Source organism: Parambassis ranga, chromosome 5 (genome assembly GCF_900634625.1).
Source record: "Parambassis ranga chromosome 5, fParRan2.1, whole genome shotgun sequence".
Classification (NCBI taxonomy): domain Eukaryota; kingdom Metazoa; phylum Chordata; class Actinopteri; family Ambassidae; genus Parambassis; species Parambassis ranga.
Genome location: NC_041026.1, coordinates 24,577,129 through 24,597,731, shown reverse-complemented (window position 1 = coordinate 24,597,731; position 20,603 = coordinate 24,577,129). Strand labels below are relative to the sequence as shown.

The 20,603-nt window shown below is 40.8% G+C and overlaps 1 protein-coding gene across 3 annotated transcripts in view; it reads left to right on the top strand.

Moving 5' to 3' along the window:
- The first annotated feature begins 788 nt into the window (after positions 1-788).
- tafa1b (TAFA chemokine like family member 1b) overlaps positions 789-20,603 on the top strand; it is a 101,203-nt gene continuing 81,388 nt past the window's right edge. For all 3 annotated transcript variants that reach the window (XM_028406470.1, XM_028406471.1, XM_028406469.1), the window contains exons 1-2: positions 789-1,302; positions 3,194-3,330. In XM_028406470.1, the coding sequence (XP_028262271.1) occupies positions 3,207-3,330 (124 nt within the window). In that variant the 5' untranslated portion in view covers positions 789-1,302; positions 3,194-3,206. The remainder of the gene's footprint in view (positions 1,303-3,193; positions 3,331-20,603) is intronic.

Below are 20,603 nucleotides of genomic sequence, written 5' to 3'. Positions count from 1 at the left end.
CACATGCAACATAAAACTGGCTGCCTTCACCTGGCTGCACAGCATGGGCTCAGCGCAAACACCCACACAAACAAACAAAACAAAAAAAATAAAGTTGTGGATGTCCTTCCCTCAGAGCCAGCACTTTCAGTTTTAGAGCAGGGGGAACAGCAGGTTGCTCACAGGCTCTTTCAGGCAGCCGCTGCAGATGCAAGTTCATCTCACTGGTGAGAAGCAGCCTCTAAGGGGCTGGCCGTAAAAACAAACTCTCACTCATCACCGCGGAAATAGGTAGAAAGAGGAAAGCCACCTCGTAATGGATAATATGGTGATTGGAGAGCTCTGATGAGGCACTCTGCCTTCTATTAAAAGTGCTGTGCTTGGAGCAATACATTCTCACCCCTAAAATCCTGGAGGGGGATGACTAAAAAAGGAGCACCCTCTCCAACATACACATATGCATGCAAACACTCAGACACGCGCACACACACACACACACACAAGAACATGGAAATATTTAAAGTGAGCTGAAGGCTATTCTCGCATGTCTCCTGACATGAGGCTGTAAAGAGGGGTGAGCATGCTTCATTTGCTGATGAAGTCTAGATGCAGAAGTGGGTAGTCTTGCTTTAAGACATGTGATCTGACTCTCTCAGCTCTCTTTCTCTCTCTCTCTCCCTTTCCAGCTGGGCTACATTGTAATACACACACACATGCACGCTCACTCGCACTCGCTCTGCCTGTCTGACACAGACTCTCTACTTAGAGCGTTGGAGAGAGGACTGAGGCTCACACTATCAGCACAGCTTCTCAATGGGGGGATGCAGCCAAGAGCAGACAGAGCAGTCATTCCACTGGAGCCTTCCGCCGCACGCGTGAGAAGGAGACGACAAGTGAGGAGGGTAAATTAACTCCCTGTCATCACAACGTAGAGGAGTTTTACTGACGGAGAAGAGACAGTGAAGGAAGGAGAGCAGGTCTGTACGAAGGTGGCTGACACAGCATTGACATGATCAACCATCTATCGCTCAAATCCTGGCCAGTTTGTGACACAGACCTTTGGGTGTTCTGCTTTTGGTGACTGTTGTTGGAAAGGATTTCAAAAGGACCCTGAGCAGCAGGGGGTCCAGAGGAGGGAATACCAAGGAGGAAACAGAACAGCATTTTAACCCCCCTTTTTTGTGCGTGGTTTATTTGGAGCTGGAATTTCAGGGTGGAAATCCTTGGGATCAAAAGTATGGATAGATTTAAGACAGAAGAGTGAGTTTGCTGGGCAGGCGGGCGATTCTGACTCAACTCCTTCTCCTTCTGAACACAGCTCAGGTAAGGGTGTGGAACTTTCGAGGAATACCTCCGGTGTTTAAACATGATCCCAGTGTTTAAAGATAACTTTCAATCATATGTATGACTGGAGCAAATAAATGGACATTTATCGCTTTAGGATAAGTGTGTATTTATTCGGCACCAGCTAATTTGAAGTTTTTCCTGTTGTGGAAGATGTCGGGAGTCACTGCTGAAGTTCTTCCCACAACCAAACCCCGTGTTATCTGGTTAAATCGCTGCTGCGCGCAGGTGCATCTGCAGGTTACGCGCCTGCAGGTGTGCCTGCTGTTTCTGCTCCGAACGCTTTTACTACCTCACGCTGGACTTTCCAATTACGGAGAGATGAGTTGTCATCTCTCACTACAAAATTGAAAGCAAATAGCTTTGACTGTGTCATTGTTTTCTCGTATGGAAAGCTTACTCACACGAGAGTTTGGATGCGTTTTCCTCATGGCTGCTGCCTTTCCCTCTTAAGTTCATTTAAAATGATGCGCACGCTTGTTCTTGTTATTTAAACTCTGTCGTGCGTAAAATGTCAGAAATCGCTTTTTATTTTCTGTAAGAGCGCATTCCCACACCCGGGGAGGAGGTCCGAGTCTCTGTGCAATGTGCCGTGAACTATGCAAGCGCAACGGTTCTTTTAAATAAATGCCTGGCCAGGAGAGAACATGCTGTGAGGGTAAAATAATGATTAAAAAAAACAGGAAAAACAGACCCATGGGACCAGTTCACATTTCCAACAAAACCGCGGATTATAGTGGATTTAGCGCATGGGGTGGGGATTTACAATGCGCTGTTAATAATTATATGCTTAATTTTCGCTGAATATTAAGCAGCCTCAATGTCATCGAGGGTACACAGAGCACATGGGTAACGTTTAGTATCCTAATGGCTTTAATCTGGGATTCAGATCAGAGGGCTCTGTGAGCAAGCAAACACTGTGGTGCTTTCTGAAAATAACTTCAAAACAGTTTTTTAACATTTTTAGCACAGACTATTTTTGAGGTGTTACATTTCTTTGTTACTGTGTTCATCTTCAATAGTGAACAGGCTCCCTTTATTCTCAAGTATTAGGAAAACAAACCATTAGGTGAGTGAAATTAAGCACCTCATCTTGATGCACTCAAGGTGCATCATTTTCTTGAACATCCAAAAATAACATCCACTCATTTGGATTCTAAATGTCCAAGGCGGGGAACCTTAAAATGTTTTTATTTATTTATTTTTTCAGAGGAGGTGGGATACTGCTTTTATAAACTTTCCCCTGCGATGCTGTGAATGGAAAGAAGCGCTAATAACACCTGGAAAGGAGGAGAGTCTCATTATTCAATAAGGGCTAAGGCGTGCCTCCATATGCTGGCCCTCACCAGCCATTAGGAAACCGCTGAACAAATCTGCAAGAAGCCTGTTCATGCTTAGAATCATAGAAAACTTTAGAATATTCAGGGCTCACATCCTGCTGCTGTGGTTAATTACTGTGGTTTTCCAAATATGGAAGGCTGTGCTCATTATAAAACTCTTACAGTCTGACAAAGAGATTGCAGCAGCCTCTCTTCCTTCTGTTTTCTGTGGTGCAGATTGCTTTAGACTACAGCAGGTTTGGACTAGACAGGTATCGACAAGATTAAGTTTGCATTTGATCATTTCTTTTTTTGTTTGAGTCTTTTGTTTGCCAGGTTTTTCCTTGAAGTTTATTTTCTCCTTACTTTCTGCTAAAATAATGCTACTACTAGACATATTCATTTAAATATTTATAGCAGATGTCAGTATTATGTTTCATTTAGTACATTGAAAAAACACAGTGTTTGTTGTAAATATGTATGGTGACAAGCTGTAATACAACTCTGTCCCTGTTCTCCCTGTTCTCCCCCTGCTGTGTGCCGTCCTGCAGACTCGGCCTTACCATGTCCTGGTTGTTGGCCATGTGGATTAGCCTCGGCTTCCTGCTGTTGTGCCAGGCCACACTCTACCAGACCATCCAGCAGCACCATGTGGCCCGACCTGGGCGCACTGACATTCTCACTCTGGGTATGTGTTCCTCTTTGTTAGAAGTCAGCCTGATAGCACAGTGTTACAGCACGAGACGGTGCCCCTCTCCATGGGGCAGCAGTTGTCAGCTTTGGCTGTTTAGAATCAACTGAAAGGGACTGCTGTGATATTTCAGAAGGATTTTCTATGGTGCTGTACTGTAACACAATGATTCCCTGCTCACAGTTCTGCATGATAAGCAAAGGAAACTGCTCATTGTTCTTCTAATTGCATGATAAATGTAGTCATACTCAAATCTACCATATTTTGACGTCTTGCACAAAATCTGGTTGTTAGTCTTTTGTGTTTGGGCTGAGCTGTATGCTGTTTCGATCTCAACACAGGAGCCTTGCTAGAACATCTTCTGGGGGGGATGATTCATGTGTGCGGCAAGGAATTCTTGACTACTGCACCCTGAATCTTGTTACGAGTAGGACATGCTGTAGGCATCCCTATTACTGTGCTGGTAGCCAGGGGAGCTTTGATCACTGTGGCTTAGATGGAAATGACAATTATGTTTCCCTCTTTTGCACCGGAAACGTTTGGCAATTAAGCCTGACGCCTTCTGCACCGTAGGGGCAAAAGGGGAGGATAGACACATAGGCGGATCTAATTGTGTGATTATGGAAAAGCTTACCAGAACTGCTTATGGTGTATGTAGGAGTGTTACAGGGGCGGCAAAGGTTTTTCAGAGCAAAGCAAATGCTTTCCTTAAGCTTCTAACAATGAGTGTGACTTCCATGCTGAACCCTCATGCAGAGTGGGGCTTTCTCTGGATGCCAAGCAGCTGTTAAACATTGATGCTATCTTCTGCTTGGCTCCCTTTGTGTGTATGTGTGTGTGTTGCCTTGCCTAGCAAAAAGACAGTAATTGAAGCACAGCACAAGGAAAGAAAAAAAATCCAGCATTGAATTCTCTACGCTTGTGTTGAACACTGGTGACTTTAAGAAGCATGTCAGAGAACTGGCTTACTTTTGCTGTGGAACAGCTGACACATGAAAATCCTAGCTATGATAGATAGAAAGTTCTCAAAGTATCCCAGCCCCATTAATTGGGGCAAGAGGGTAAGGGATGAGCAACAGAGAGCTCCAAATGAATTTTTAAAAGCTGGGCTTCCACTTTTTTTCCTTTATTCTTTTTTTTTTTTGGAGAGGGTGTTTGACTGTCAAGTGAAGTCAAGCTTGGTGCCAAAGATGTACAAGGAAGTGCAAGGCTCAGTAAGTGTCTTTTTTGAATAATGCAGAGGTCCCAGAGGAAAAGAGGGGAAAGAAAATAGTTGTTGCCCCCTCCCACCACCTCTCTTTGTTGTATATTTAGAAGACTCATCCAACTAAAAGATGGTTATGGGAAAAGGTTGAAGAAGGTTACATGTCAGACTGATCACACTTAACTGGATACTACACTATAGAGAGCATAGACATGTACGTGCATGCACATTCGCACGCCATTTTCTCACTGAGGCCATTATGGTGTGGCATTTTCATGGGTCCTCTCGGGATGCTGGAGCTGTGCTCAGGACACATCAGGTCTGAAAGGATGTGAGCTTACACTGCACGGACAGGCGATAAACACACTGCCTGTTAATTCAATCTCACATTTCATTTATGTTATTGGGTAGATTTAGGCAGAGCTACTCGATTTTGAATACCATCAACAAGAGGTAATCAAAAGAGAGCAGCATGAACACTGAGGCCAATCTGTGAAAACTTTTAAAGCTAACAAATGGTGATGGAGGGCGGCCATAATTGCTGCTGACAATCACAATCTAAAGATATGTTGTGATATTTTACTAACCTAATCAGCAGGCTTCCCGGGGGTAATGGGCTATCACAAGAGCCTGCTCGGCAAGAAAACATTTCTGTCTTTTTTCCCTCTTTCTGCTGTGTTACAACTGTACAATTTACTGTATATCATGTTTGTTTTTAAGAGGATTAAGCTGACATCAATCTTACTCAGCTGTGGAGTGGCGTTAACCGATCTAACCATAGCTGCTCTCTCAGAATTGAAATGCTATGATGAATATTTGAATTAGAATTGATTTTATAATTTGAGAAGCTCTCTGGTTTCATTGAGGCCAGAACCCCTCGAATATAAATAGATAAGGCTATGTAGGACGTGACAAAAAAAGAGATGTCTTTGCCTTGAGAAATCCATTGGCTTTCACGCACGGCTGTTTTCTGTAATCAAATAATGTTTCTGTGTTTATAAAGAACGATGTGATGTACTGCCTGACATGCTGTAAATGAAACTGTAGACTACCTTTGCAAGCAAAGTATGCAGAACACAGGATTTACAGATCTTACACTGTAGCATCCTCTGCTGATGTTATTATCTTTAAAGTTCATTAAAGACAGTGGAAGGTGCTTTCTGTTCTTTTGTCGTACAATGCGACCAGTATGTACAGTATGTTATTGTACAAAGTGAAAATGAGGGAGTGTATCTTGTTAGAAACCATGTCCTGAAATCATTTTTTTTGTGTGTGGATTTTGGATTGTAGCCCAGCAGTGGGCAGTGGTAGAAAAACTAACACCCATCCAACACAGACAAAAATACACAGGGAAGAGGCTGTGTGGGTATCAGAGGAGGAAATGTGAAGGTCATGTTATCCTCCAGCCTGTTGAAGCATCTACCGTGTTTGAGAAATCAGCTTATCTGCCTTCTGCAAGCTGACTGTGCATGCAAAAAAAACAAATATGCAGCCATAGTTAGGTAAAGTTTCAAGATTGCATTTATTTATTTATTTCAAATCGTCATAGTCACACTGCAGAGACGAAGATTGAGTAACAAGTTGCCTGACTGCTTTGTCACCTGCTCAGGAAGCGGCGCTGCTCTCCCTTTCCCATGAGCCTCTGCTCTACACAGTCTCTCCCCTGCGTCCTGCTCGTGCGGCTGAAGATTGATGGCGCCCTGATTCCGGGCAGCCAATTCTGGTCTCTCAAGAAATAATCCACTACATTGACAGATGAGCTGAATGTGACATGACACACACAAGTCTGGCTGTGCACTCTCCCCACCTGCCAACACAGTGAGCAGAAGTGCTCACTGCCAAGACTGCTGCTGCACAAACCAGGCCATTCTTGACAGCACACAGAACTGGACTCCATCACAAGTCAGTAAAAGCACAACCAATTTACTTTGCATTGCTGGCGAGAGACACTGGGGCCTTCTAATGAGGAAAGGCAGCGTTTCCTCATACTATTGTCATTAGGATATACTCATTTATTTACCCATGCCCAGCTAAGGTATGCATATAGTTTATAATGCCCAGAGGGGCAGTCTGAATGTAACAATGCTTTAGCTGCTGCTTTGTTTTATTATGACTCTGACAGGGCTGTTTAAGAGAGTCTCTGATCTAAAGAACAGGTGCAGCTGTAAAATTTACTACACTTTGATAGCAGTCTGCTGCTGACGCTTTGTTTGAAAGGCAGTACAGTGCATGTGCATTATTACAGAACTGTACTTCACATATTTATACCTGAGAGCTGTGAGTGGCAGCCATAGTCATGTTGGCATCTCCATGAAAATATTATATCAATATGTAACGTATACTGTAGCTGAAAAAGCTAATACTGCTGCAGCGCTGCAGTTATGTTTATATCCATTTATTTGAAATGGCCTGTAAAGTCTAATCCCAGATGATTAGAATAGATTTTAATGAGCTCATTGTTCAGTGTGCCATAATGCTCCCTCAGTGTAGAAAACTCTTTGAGGTGGAAGAAAACATCTAATTACTTTGATTAGCAAAAATACATCATATGGTCAAATAAGACCAACTGCAAGATCATAAGCCAGGGAAGTGTTTGTTAAATTAAGAATCGCATATTCAGCCCCAAGTGCACATCCTGTCAAACTACTGCAGCATGTGTATCTATTGAAGCCTGTTACATGTAAGGAGGTATGTGAGGAAAATCTGTCAAGATATAGGGTGTTTCAACTAAACCTGCCTTTTTGGTAAATGAGGACAGGGTAGGAGTGTGGAAGCCATACATACTCACACTATGAATTGATTTTTTTTCTTTCTTTCCATTGCTGAGAGGATGGCTGCTTCAGAAGATTTGTGCATTTCCTGCCCGTGTTTGAGAATGCTAAAAAATTAACTTCACTCACTCACAAACTCAATGCATGCACAGTTTTTAAACTCATCTCCATAGTTGTCAGAGTCCTCATTACAACCACTCATTGTTAGCAGCAGCGAACGTGCACTTCTAAGTGGTAATCTTTGCTGCTTTTGCTTCTTCTGTGGAGGTGGCACGTCCATCCATACTGCCCACAGCATCTTTCCACATAGGCCTCCTACGTGTTTGTGTTTTGCCATTAAATCAGCCTTCTTTACATCCTCATTAAACCGTGCGGACTAATTACTGTGAGAATTGATGGTGAAAGAAAATTCAATTAAATTACAGTCACTTGAATGGATGCGGCCTTAATCGTATTTTTCGTAGGGTGGATGAAAAGGAATCGTTTAATCTGGCTCATGTAATAATACAAGAACCTGCAGTATACTCTGTTCACATACTGTTTACTGCTGTGCAAGGTGGTGGAATATGTGGGTGAAAGAAAAAGTGTGAGAGCCGGAGAATGACACACAGCAAATGGTCTAAAATATTGTTTGTGTAGATCATGTAAAACCTGTTTAGAAGCAAAAATCTACATCTAAAATCATGAATTATATGTGACGCAAATTTAATTAGAAACATTCATTTGGCGAACACGACATCTACAAATCCTGCCGTTTGCCAACAAAGGAACTCAAATCCTATAATCTACCTCCACATGGGATTATAATTGCTTTGAATACTGCAGGCTTAGGTAGAGAGCTCATCAGCGCTATGTGATCTCTAACTCTTTATCACACAGCGTGCCCTTCAAGGTAATGAAAGCAACCTTTCTAAAAAACTAGGCAATAACTGCCTGATCATTCAGGTGCCAGCCAAGCAGCGCTCTGCCTGCGCACCAGGCCTCTCCCCCTAAACTCGTCATTCTCTAGCCCCCTCCTCCAGTTCCCCCTCCTTCATCTCCTCGTCTCTATCGGCCCCTCAGACGATTTGTCATGGATCAGATGAGACAATTTGTCATGGATTAGTGCACTTAAATGTCTGTGTGATAGTGGAAGCAGTCACTGGAAAAGCTTAGGAATCCTATTACACTGCCTTTTATGGCCAGCAAGAGGGGAGAAAGGAGTGGAGGTTGAATTGGCACTTTCTAAGGCCTGTGTACCATTTCTTGACTTTTTCCTCCACACATAATCAGATATTCACTTAGAGGTGAGCTGCACCGGTGTGTATAAACTCAGAAACTAGACCAGAATCTCTCCCTCCCTCTCTCTCTCTCTCTCTCTCTCTTATATTCTTTCATGACTCACACTCCATGTGTTGGCATTTAATTGACCATTCACAAAATCCCTCCCCTAATATGGGATCAGGACTTTGGGCAAAGTGTGCAACAGAAGGCATTGTGGGATTTTAGGACAGTAAAGATAACACAGAGATTGAGAAGTAATGGAGAAAAGTGATGAAGGGTGAGCCATTGGTGAGCTCTGGTTAAATTAAAAGTCAATCACAACCCTCCTTTTATTGGTCAGCACATGCTGAGCATACAACTTAACATGAACTGCTGCATAAGAGTAAATGTGGTTTGTCAATTAACCATAAAAAATCTTTTTAGACAGTAAAATCTATGAGCAAAATATGAACCATCACTTTATGACATGTCATAAGTATCCTGTGTATTGTATCTGAATCTATTAACTGTACAGCAGTAATATGTGGACCACTGCACTCACCCATTTCACCATATAACAATTCATTTATCATTAATCACCTACTGCTGTGAATGAGTCAGTAAATGTTCAAGAATATTGTCTAATGTGACAATATTACTGTAGCCTGAGTATTTGTTTACTCTGCAGTCTTTCCGTGTGTGCTGCGGTGTGTTGTGTTCCTCCTTCAGTGATTACATCCTGTTCTTTCCTGATATCACTGGAGCTGTGTCAAACACAGTGTACAGGTGCTTCTAAACACAGGTGACTCCCATTATTTTCAATGATGCGAAGACAAAAAATGTCACACAATGACTCACTGCTATTAAAACACAACTGTGTCTTATGTATCTCTCTATGTGTACACACAGGCGCAGCAAGACATCCATTATATTGGCACTCAACAGAAAGCCACTGCATCTCTGTCATTTTAATCCAGACAGTATCATATGCAGCTTCCAGGTTCTTTAAGCCCTTCAGTATAGTCTTGCTGAAGTGAAATAGCTTGCTTATGTTAATAGAGCAAAGAGACATATTGGCAGGTAATTGGGATGCAAAACAGTGACTATTTAAAGCCACTGCAGGGGACAAATGTTATTCATTCAGTGTTTTGTTTGCAACTCAATTACCCATTGGCAGTCAAATTAGGTTGTCTTAATAAACCCACTTACTACTACTTCTATAAAACACAACACAGCAATACATGTACAAAACATAAAAATGTGAACAGAAAGCCAAAATACATACTTCTTGTACACTGTAATAAACACAGATATGAAATTTTACAATTGTAGCATCACCACTGTTGTATGTAACTGTTTTTGTTGTCCATTTTAAATATTTACAGATTAAGATTACTTTATTTATGCTTGTTTGTATGTAACCCATGAAAGGTGGTTATTAGCCAACTCTGCAATGATCTGTATTCCACTGGCAGGAAAATCTAGGAGAAAATCTAAGAGTATTAGGCTCTGCCTGTGAGCCTAACACTGTCTTTTTCCTGGTTTTCCAGCCTGCAACTTTACGGTTTTTGCGAGGCCTCAGCGTTCTCATACTGTTGGTTCAGCAGCAACCAGCAGAAGGTTACTCTCTGTAATCACCTGCTCAGCACTGAAAAGCAGACAAACAATATTTGCTACCAGCTTGTGCACATGGTTGAGGACTTGGCAACTAAACAACAAAGTATTTTCTTTAGGAACTGGACGAGGCCAAAACAGATTATACAAAGATTATTGGACTGACATTTGTCAAATGTGCATACAGACATCACTCCAAATTATAAGCAGATTCACACATAGAAAAGTGTAAATGTATAAACTGTATCATCTGGCAGTGATGTGGCCAACTACTCTTAATGCATAATTAAATCTGTAAACATATGTACACACACTCAGCGAGTGTCAAATCTTTGCACCTGCTGTGTTTCAAACTTGTTTTCACACTCTTTATAACATAGGATTTTTGATGCATGTATTCAATTTGTTGCCAAGGTGACTTGCTTTCTGAGTTGAGTCCAGTGAATCACTCATTCCAGCCCTGACAGGGGACAAAAATGGATTATGGGGTTTGGAATTATGGAAACAGAAATCCTCTTGCTTGAATATGTCCCCACTTGTCAATCGAATGATTGAAACTCTGTCTAAATTTTCCACCCGGGGTGCTCTGTCAGCATTAGCTGAGGTCTATTTGTCTTGTCTGATGTGTCTGGATGAATCTACGCGGCTGCTGCGCTGAGGCAGCTCCGTATTGTCTTATCACAGCTTTATCTGACAGCAGACCCTCTAATAATGGAAGTTAGGTTGAGATGTCATAGCTAACTGTTTATCGCAGCTGTACAGAATCCGACACATGAGATGGACACAGCCAAATGCCTGAATAAATAGACAGGAAATCTTATTTTAATCTGCTTTGGCCACCATGTTGTGGAGTTTTCTCACTATTGTGTATTAAATATGCCAGTCACTCACACAGTACGCAGCCAGAATGGTGACAGACTGTTGAAAATGTGGGAGGACAATTAGTGTCCATGGGCGCTGCAGTGTATCTTCATTTGCCACAGCATCTCCAGCACATGTCAGGTTCACTGAACATGGCTCAATACCCCGGTGCCTGTTGGCCAGGAGAGTGAGGGAATGAAGGATGAGGTGGCACCTGCATGTGTCTGTCTGTAGCCTAATGACCCAGAGGAGCTCTGTCTCTCATACACTGTCTCTTTTCTCTCTTTCACGCTCTTTGTCTTTGTCGTCCTCTGGACATCTCGTTTGTCTATTAGCTGTGCAGCTCATCTGCTTCGGGTCTCATCCCAATTTTACTCTTGTATTGTGATTTTTTTTCATATAATTGATGGTTTCCCTCATGGCTTAACTTCATTTATCTAAAAACCTGCAGTGTGTATTTGCAAGGACAAATCAGCTAGAACCTCAAGCAAGATATGTAGGATTTTCTCTCTCTTCCCCTCAGAAAGACCTGTTGACCTGCTTTCTGTAGGTTATGCGTCTGCTCTGAGGACTTTTTTTTTCTCTGAAGGTATTAACAAGAGTATAAGGATGCCCTACATGTGTACAAACTAGAAGCGTTATTAGAAATGAGCTGATAGAAGTGACTACCTTTCCGCGTGCCATCTTTGATCACAGCATCTTTTACCATCCTTGTGGATTTCAGCCCTCTCCGAGGCGTAAAATGCAAGGCACGCTTGTATTCTAAATAAAGAGAGGTGGAACTGTACTGATGCAGAACCGATGCAGAATCTTTTATCATAATATTCTTTTGTCCTTGTGGAGAGTCCACATCAAGACATGTGAGCCTCCTTTGTGAAAGACAAATAAAAATGGCTCTTTTTATGTCACAGCTGTGCTTTCACATTTGTAAGAAAAGTTATATTATTACTTATACACAAAGAAGCATAGAGAGTATATCTATGTGGAACAAATGCAAACTTAAAGCAGCATAGGTGAAAATGTATTAAGCATAACCTTTTTGCTGCTTAATTCATCATTTAGTATTTTTCCACTTGTATATGTGGGAACAGGCAAAAAAAAAAAAATTCTACTCAGAGCTGAGCCGATGTACTCTACTCTCGTCAGGAACAAGGGCTTTAGTTTCACTCTCAGCAGATTCAAAGAAGCAGTGTGGCGTTTCGGTGAACAGAGAAGAAGAACCTTTAGCTCACTTTACTGTATATTAGCTTTTAGTGTTACATTCCACCTCTATCCCTGTTTTGCTGAGTACAAGCCTTGAACAGATCTGCACTCACACCTCAAAACAACTCCCTCTCTTCTCCTAGGTGCAATCTAAGCATAGTCTTTGATTTAACAATAACTACAATGCAGAAAGTGTTTTGTGATACATTCGGTGAGGGTGCTACACTTCTGTCTGGCTATATTTTGTTCCCTTAGAGAGCAGGCAGAGCAGAATAAAGCTCAGTGCTTATATTAGTCACAGTCACCAGCATTATCCAATCTCTATCTCAGTCACTTATGTCACACCCTGCACACTTATCTGGTTGCATGTCAGATATGCTCACACCCTGCTACCATGACTATGTTTCTTTATACATGATGGAGAATCACCTTAACATGAAACATAGCTTTGGTTAAAGTTGCTGCTTCTCACACTTTGTTGAGAAGCTGCGTGCAATGCTGTCAGGGCAGTCACACCAGACCGGGTCTGTGTGTAGCAGCATGTTGCTGTAGTGATGTTTTTACAATTTTTGGATGATTCACATGAGAGGACTGACAGACAGCAGTTTTTAGCCTCTCTCAGCTCTTCAGCAAATGAGAAATGTCACCCACAGCTGCAGCAGGGGCAGGCTTGAGGGGGTACAAATTCAAAGAGCTATGACTATTTGTTCCACTGGTGTAATGTAGTTGGCCCTATATACTGGAGGGTAGAGGAGAAAATGCTAAGAAGGGTTATGGTAAAGGAGTACTTAGAGAGTGAAGGGGCAAAGTAGAGGGAAACCCCTCACTGTACCCCCCAGCTGAAGCATCCAAATTGTTTGCACTGTGTGCATGTGTGTGTGTGTGTGACCATGTGGCTGTATCATAACACTTGTCTTGTCTTGTTGAAAATAGAAAAGGACTTCCACTCGAACACCCACTGAGGTGTAATAGCGTTATCACATTTTCAGCCTTGAACCTTCTGTTGTGTAGTACCTTAGACTTTTGATGACTCAATGTTAGATATGTGTTGCACTGTTTCCAGCCCTACAAAATACTGTTAAGCAGCCTTACCATTGTTGACATATCCTACAGAAAAATAAAACTCGTCTTTGTGTGACTTCACAATGTGAAATAAGTGCAGAGGTTTACTGCAGTTTTGCTCTATCGCGTAATGATTGCCTCAAATAAAGAAAGGAGTTAAGGGAGATGCTCAGTTCTGATAACAGTAGCTGAAGATTATTTATTTATTGCAGCTTACAAACCACTAATAAAAACATGCAGCTGGACAAGGTTATTTTTTAGCCTTCATTGGAAGCATTGAAAACAACATTAATTTATTATAAAAACATTTTACTAGCTGACAAACATAAAGGCAGTAGGCTAGATGAAAGCATAATAACCATAATGACTTTATGAACTGAGTTGTCTTAAGTCCACGGCAATGTTGTGGAAGAGAAGGGCAGCTCTGTCTAAGTGTGCTTAACAATGAAATTATTTCTGATGTCTCGCCTGCGCTTTTAACACAGTCTCATCCCATTATGTGAACTGTGTTGTGCACACCGACACAAATTAGTCGGTTATTGTTTTTGTTTAATATTTTTGCGTGCACTTTATGTATGAATTGGCAGTTTAACGTGAGATTGTGTCCTGGGTTTCCATCCACTCTGGTGCTGTACTTTGGTGAAGGGCTTCGTGTCACTTTTATCTAATTTCAAACTTGGGCGGGGTAAGGCATACTTTTAAGACAAACACTTAAAAGTTAGACTTAATGATACAGGGTAAGGTTGTAGGTTGTCATGCTGGATAACATGGAAATTATATGTGTCAGAAAGAATAAATAATAACATGCTATGGGAAGAAAGCACGATTTTAGTTAAAACGCGTTGCTTTAACATTTGTGCCTCAAGTTATGGAGCGATGATGGTGATAATGATGGTGGTGATGTGATCATTTTTCTTGGTTATCATGGTGACGAGTCCTGCCCTGATTAGGACATTTTCTGCACTTTAGTTAGACTATGGCAGGAGAGTGCATACATAAATAATGCTCATTTCAGTCATCTTATTTAACTTGTCTCTATTAATCAGACCAAAGGAGGGGTTACAGAACTACTGTTCATTACACAAAATAAGCTATACAAATAAATATACAAAAACCTAACTATTGTGTTTTTTTATTCTTTGTGCTAGTGTTTCAGAGTTTCAGCAGAAAAAACAGACGTCCCCCAGAGTCCCTCATCAACGTCTGCACAGTAAATTTAACTGTGTGAAAACACTTAAACAATGGGGCTCATCCTCACACTGTCAAAAAGTCAACATTTTGTGCAATGAATGCTTCACCTTCCACTGCCTGAATACAGAATAATATACCTGGAATTAACTTGAGTAGCACTTCAGCACCAAATCAATGAAGGGAGATTTTCTGCAAGCTGGAGGAGATGAAAGCCTAACAGATGTTACACATCGGCAGCACTGGAGAGGACGGCACATCTTCGCAGCTCTCTAGCTAGAGGTGCGCTGGGCTAATGTTAGTAGTATTGGTGATATTGGCAGGTGAATACGAGCTCCTTGTAAGGTCTTACAGGCTCTTGTGAACATACCAACTCATCCTGAGGTGAATTGGATAAGGAATGAGTACATATCTCATAAGTCCCTTCTAGGAGTCACAGCTCCCTCTGCAAGGACGCTCATAATAGGTGTCTTATACATGTGACAGCAGTTCTAAAAACAGCCCCATATTCCTTTCCACAAGCAAGAAGGGATTATGTAGTCTTAAAGTAGGAATGTGGCTCTTATATTGTACATGTGAAGGATACAAATCAACACCAGAGGGTTTAATATTGATAATAGTGTAAAATATTTAAGAAGCATGAGGTAATAGCTTGCTAATCTGGCTAATCTCTTATTGTTACCCTGGGAAAAAATGCTTGTGCCTGTGCTTTGGGGCTAAATACAAGAGTGACAGTAAAATTCATGTTTTCTGTAGATGTGTGGATCTTGTTCAAGCCTTTCTGCCAAGGGAAGAAAGCAGCATTGTGTTTGCACAGTGAGAAAATTTGGCCGATCCATCTCCCATGTCCCCGTCCAATGACTACACTATCATTGATCATCATTTACCCGTTACATCTCTTTCACAGCAAGATCCTAGATTCCATCTCAAAACCACTTTCTTACAGGCATGAGCCTGTCTGGCTGGATTCACCTTTGGTTGTGTGTGTTTATTTGTTTGTGAGAAAAAGTGGGATAAAAAATACGAGCTTAAGTATATGCAAAACAGTGAAACAGGATTTACTGGCCTGGCCAGCTAACCGGCTTGGTGTGCTGCTGTTGCTGCACCCTGACCAGACAGATGGCATCAAATTTGATCAGGGAGGTGCTGTAATGGTGGGATAGGAGCAGCTAAGAGACGCTGTTACTGGGCGTACATGAGCATGTTGTAATCTCAATCTGCCAGACAGTGAGAAAGTTAACCTTTGTACAGGCTTAGTGTCTTTTTTTCTCTACTTGCACCTCTTGTGTGTGTATATAAATCATTGCTTGTTATCCCATTGACTTTTTATAACAATGGACGAATCCTGAAATGATTTCAGATACAGGTTTTTGCTGAGCTGCTTTGAGCCTTTGGGAGGCCTCAGTGGTTGAGGCCTTGTTGGGAGTGTCAAGCAGGAAACTTCATTTAAATACAGGCAAAATACGCAGCTGTCATTCAAAGTGATCATGCCCAAGTCTAAGTATCAAAATGAGTATTTGTATGTGTGTGTTATAGTTGTCGGTTTTTATACCAGAATATGTGTTCATATTTGCTGCAAAGATGGACATTTTAACATGAAAGTAAGTTTTTTTTTACATTGTGTAGATGTAGCTCATGTTATTTTTTTTATGTCTTCTTCAACTGAAACTCAAATTTTCCTCTTAAAATAAACATTTCTCCACACTGTACTATAGAGGAAAATCATTTCTCTGTAAAAAGTGTGACATCAGTGTTAACCTCTTCATTATCTCACAACACCCAGCCTCCCCCACACACCTTTAGTGAAACATTGCTATTAATTTAGACCTGAACTTTCTCTGCAGCACCTGCTGTATAGTTGTTACCTTGTTATTATATCAGATGAAAGGTGACATCTTAAGCACAGTGTGTTTAATTTTTTACTGTGAAGACCATGATTGTCTTTCTCCCTCTCCGTTAGTTGTCACAGTGTGGAAACATTTTTCAGGATCACATTTGGCCCCTTATCTCGTCACACTTTTAAAATCCATTTTTAAAAGGTTAGACATTAATAGCAAGAATCCCCTCCTTCCTCCTCCTCCTCCTATCCCTCCCACCTCTCAGATATGAGATTACACATTTCACCCCGAGCAACAGACAGAAACTAATCCATGGCCCATGTGAGATATTAGCTCTATGCCCGCCATGTGGCAGACAGCTCTGCAGGGCCGACTGTTGATACTGGGCATTTTAACAGACCAGTGCAAAAAAATCCAGCCTCATTCACCCACACACTTTTGCACTATCCACATGTTTAAATAAAGACACACTTCAACTCCTACACACATGCTCCCCAAGCAGATGTTTCCTTCTAATGTTGATCGCATGATTTCAAGTAGAGCAAATGTTAAATAGCAAGATAAGCACTGCACCTATCACAGTAAGTGTGATAAGTATCCCATTAAGTGCCTCATGGCTTCCACATTCTCTCTGAATCAGTAGATCCTAAGTGGAGAAATTAATATTTAATACCTCTGGTAGAGTGCTACAGACACTTCCTGGGTGATTGCATCAAACCTGCAGTAGGTTTGACAGTATCAAACTAACCATTTGACTTTCCTTTTTTTTTTCTTTGCAAGAACTCACTTATCTAAGAGGTGAAAATTCCCTTAGTGCTTCCACTATTTTCACACTATTTTTATTTATTTTATTTTTTATTTTCACACTTTTTCAGCTCATATATTACACAGAGTTATTGTGCCAAATCTATGTGTGCCATGGAGTGGTTGCAAAAATAGCTGAATAACCAGGGGTACCTCCACAGACTGAACTGAGACATATAATATTAATTATTCTAATTGTTTGTAAACAGAAAATCCACCTGAATATTGTACAGATTTATTACTGCGTTTCACTTGCAGGTTTTCTTTACAACCCAAATAATTACAGCAGCATCAAACACGCTCTCAGTATTTAAATATGTGTTTTAAACTCCTGTTTAAATAAAGTAAAGGCAAAACTGCACTTTTAAGAGCCAGGAGGGAATACACTCACTCAGCATTCACAACACGCATCTTATTCATTAGCACCCGGCACTTTATTAGAGTATCATAATTCAATTTTAGATCTAAAACTTCACATCAAGAACTTGTGCTTATAAATAAATTACCACCATATGATCTGAAGTAGTCTGAACCAAAAAGTAAATTAAACAGTGTTTTAAAAGGCTGGTTTTGTTGACACTGTGTGGTTTTTGGGCTAAACCGACCTCTGTTGTTTCATTATTTCGTTATTTTTCATAAGAATTTCCTGTCTTCACATTATTGTTTCCACTCACTTGCTACATTAAAACTCTGAACACTTGCATATCAAAGAATTTAAGTGTCAAGCTCTTCTTCAATTAAGATAAAAAGCTCTTTGCTGCATGTGCAAGATCATGTTGGCAACATAGCTCGAGTTTCCTCATCTGTGTTTTCTTCAGACCGTCAGTCAGCAATATGTTGATGAAATTAAAGTGTTTGTCTCTAATATACACACATTTTTATATGTGAGTTTGTAAAAAGGCAAGCTTCTACTGTGTTTCTAATCTGAATTTAACTGCTCTGCATTCTAGGTGTGTTTGAGTCCACACTGAGCCAGCGTTATTCACAGAATTACACGAACAGGCGGGGTGTGTGGGGGCTGTCAGCCTGTGTGTTTAGACCCTCCATTCACACCAGTTTGCTGGTCTAAATCCAATTCATCAGGCCTTAATGGACTGCACAAATTGTCTCTCTAGGATCTTAACTCAAGGAGTGGTTGGACTAAGCAGGAATAGAGTGGAACCATATGGTGCCCAGAATAAAAAAAAAATATTATAAAAAAGCTGCAGAGCTGATCATTAACATGTGGACACATCAAAGCTGTGTAATTATTTAGTTTCATTTAAAATGTGTGTTTTCTTTTGTAGTGTTGTTCTTGAGTTCATTCAGAAGAATTATTGACTAAAAAAGCGGAACATTCACACCTGAGAACTAAATTCCCTGCGCAACAAAGCTAAATCTAACAAGTGGTGTCAATTAGTTTCACGCATTAACACTGTGACATTTTCTTCAAAACTAAAATCCTCAGCAATGGTGTGTCTGCATTGTGCATCACATTTGAACTAGTGCAATTCTCACACTTTGCATTGCCATGACAGCTTTGAAGAGCTGCAAAATGTGTGTGTGTGTGTGGTGGTGGCTTTTGCACAGCTGAATGTCACTGCAGCACACATTTTTAGCATTCCTGCAGCTCCATCTCAAGTTACACACGGTGCGTTTGAATAGCGGCGTGTTTGTGGTAGAGAGATGTTCAGCGGCCAGTGGCTTTAGCTGTGAGTGGTGTGGTAGAGATCTGAGAGCTATCTTTTTCTCCTAAAATCCATCTGCTACCTCCATTTCCCTGCAATTCAACGTGATTACAAAGCTCACAGACCTCAACAGCAGCAACAACACTGCTAAATTGTCACTCATTTACTCAGGGGCAGCAACACTTACTGGGCACTTTGTCAACTGCATCAGGCCTTTGATCCCATCTGTGAGTAGAGTGTGTCTATGTATATGTGTATGAAGGCGACCACCACACCAGCAAACATATTGTATTTCTTGCAAAGGGATCAGGATCCTCCTGGTAGATGCATGATATTACAGCTTTTGCTGAAGAAACATCTTCGCAAACAAAACTTTTAACTCTTTCTCCCCCACCGTGTTTCTTTTCTGTTTGTCCACACACTCTCCAGCTGTCAAATTACTACCACTTACCAGCAACAACAGTAACACAGTTAGGAGAATGTCTCACTTTGTCTCTTTTACTTCCCTCTGTGTGTGTGTTTAAATGGAGGAGGCAATGCATCCATCTGTTCCAGAATGACTCATCTGTTCTTTTCTAACAATGGATGAACTACAAGTGATCCTGTTCTCAGACAACATTCAGTAAAACCCAGACTGCACTGGACCACCATCCACACTAGCCCACACTCACAGAAATATATACAGTAGCTATTTTGATCCACAGTGGCAAAGGTTTTATGAGTATAATTGAAAGTATAACTGATAAAGGAATCAACAATCAATCCCATCTTTGATGTATTCCTAAACCTAACCTAAGTTAATTCCCATAGAATTCCATGTAAAATGTCCATCAGAAATAAACATGTTTATAGTTGGTACCAAAATGTCAGTTACAAAGGGGGTGCTTTTAATGTACATATATATCTAAGCAGTTATACAGAGTTATGGTTGTGGCTGCACACCGAGCAAGGCACCACTACCCTATGGTCTATGGCCAAAGGTATGTGGACAGCCAGCAAACCATCAGCAGCAGCATCCAGCCAGCATTTCTCTGGTTCCCTGTTTCTCAGTATGATGGAGTTCCTCCACACCAAACACTGAATATCATTTCTTTTTGTTTTGTTATGGTTTTTTTTTTTTTTTTTTTTTTAGTTAGTTTATAAGTTATCATCTAAAAAATAATTATATGCACAAAATCAGTCAAAGGAAGAACTGTTTGTATACCGTAACATGTTTAGGATATTTTTAAATGATTTGTCTATAAAATCTCACAACACATTGATTGATTATTTGCCAAAAGCAGTCCTAAAGTTGCACATGGTGTCCATGTAGTTTCGGTCACATAGCGTATCTCAGCTCCTGCACCTGCTTTCCAAATTTCAGATATACTGGATTTGTTAGACGTACCCAGGCACTGCCAAGATGGCAACAACCTGCCTGTGACCATATTGAGCCTCAAAATCCTTCATCCTACCTTATTTACTATCTAAAAAACAGAAGCACATACGTAAAGAGAAAGTAAAAACAAACCTCAAATTAATAATTAATTGTCCCACTTGGGAATCAAACCCTGTGTGGGACTACTTAACAAATGTAGACTTTTGTCAGTATTTGTACAATCTGCTATGACAGCTGCTACAAAACAGAGCTGTGTATAACTTTTATTCTGTGTTTTTTTATAGGAAAAAAGCATATTTTCAAATATGAAGTAAGTCTCTACATATTGCCCTGTTACCCTGTTAATGTTAACACCCTGTTATTAGACCTAATCATAATTTTGAATTACTCAAGATTTGTTCCAGCAACTGTATTTATGAGATTCAGCTGTGGATCAGT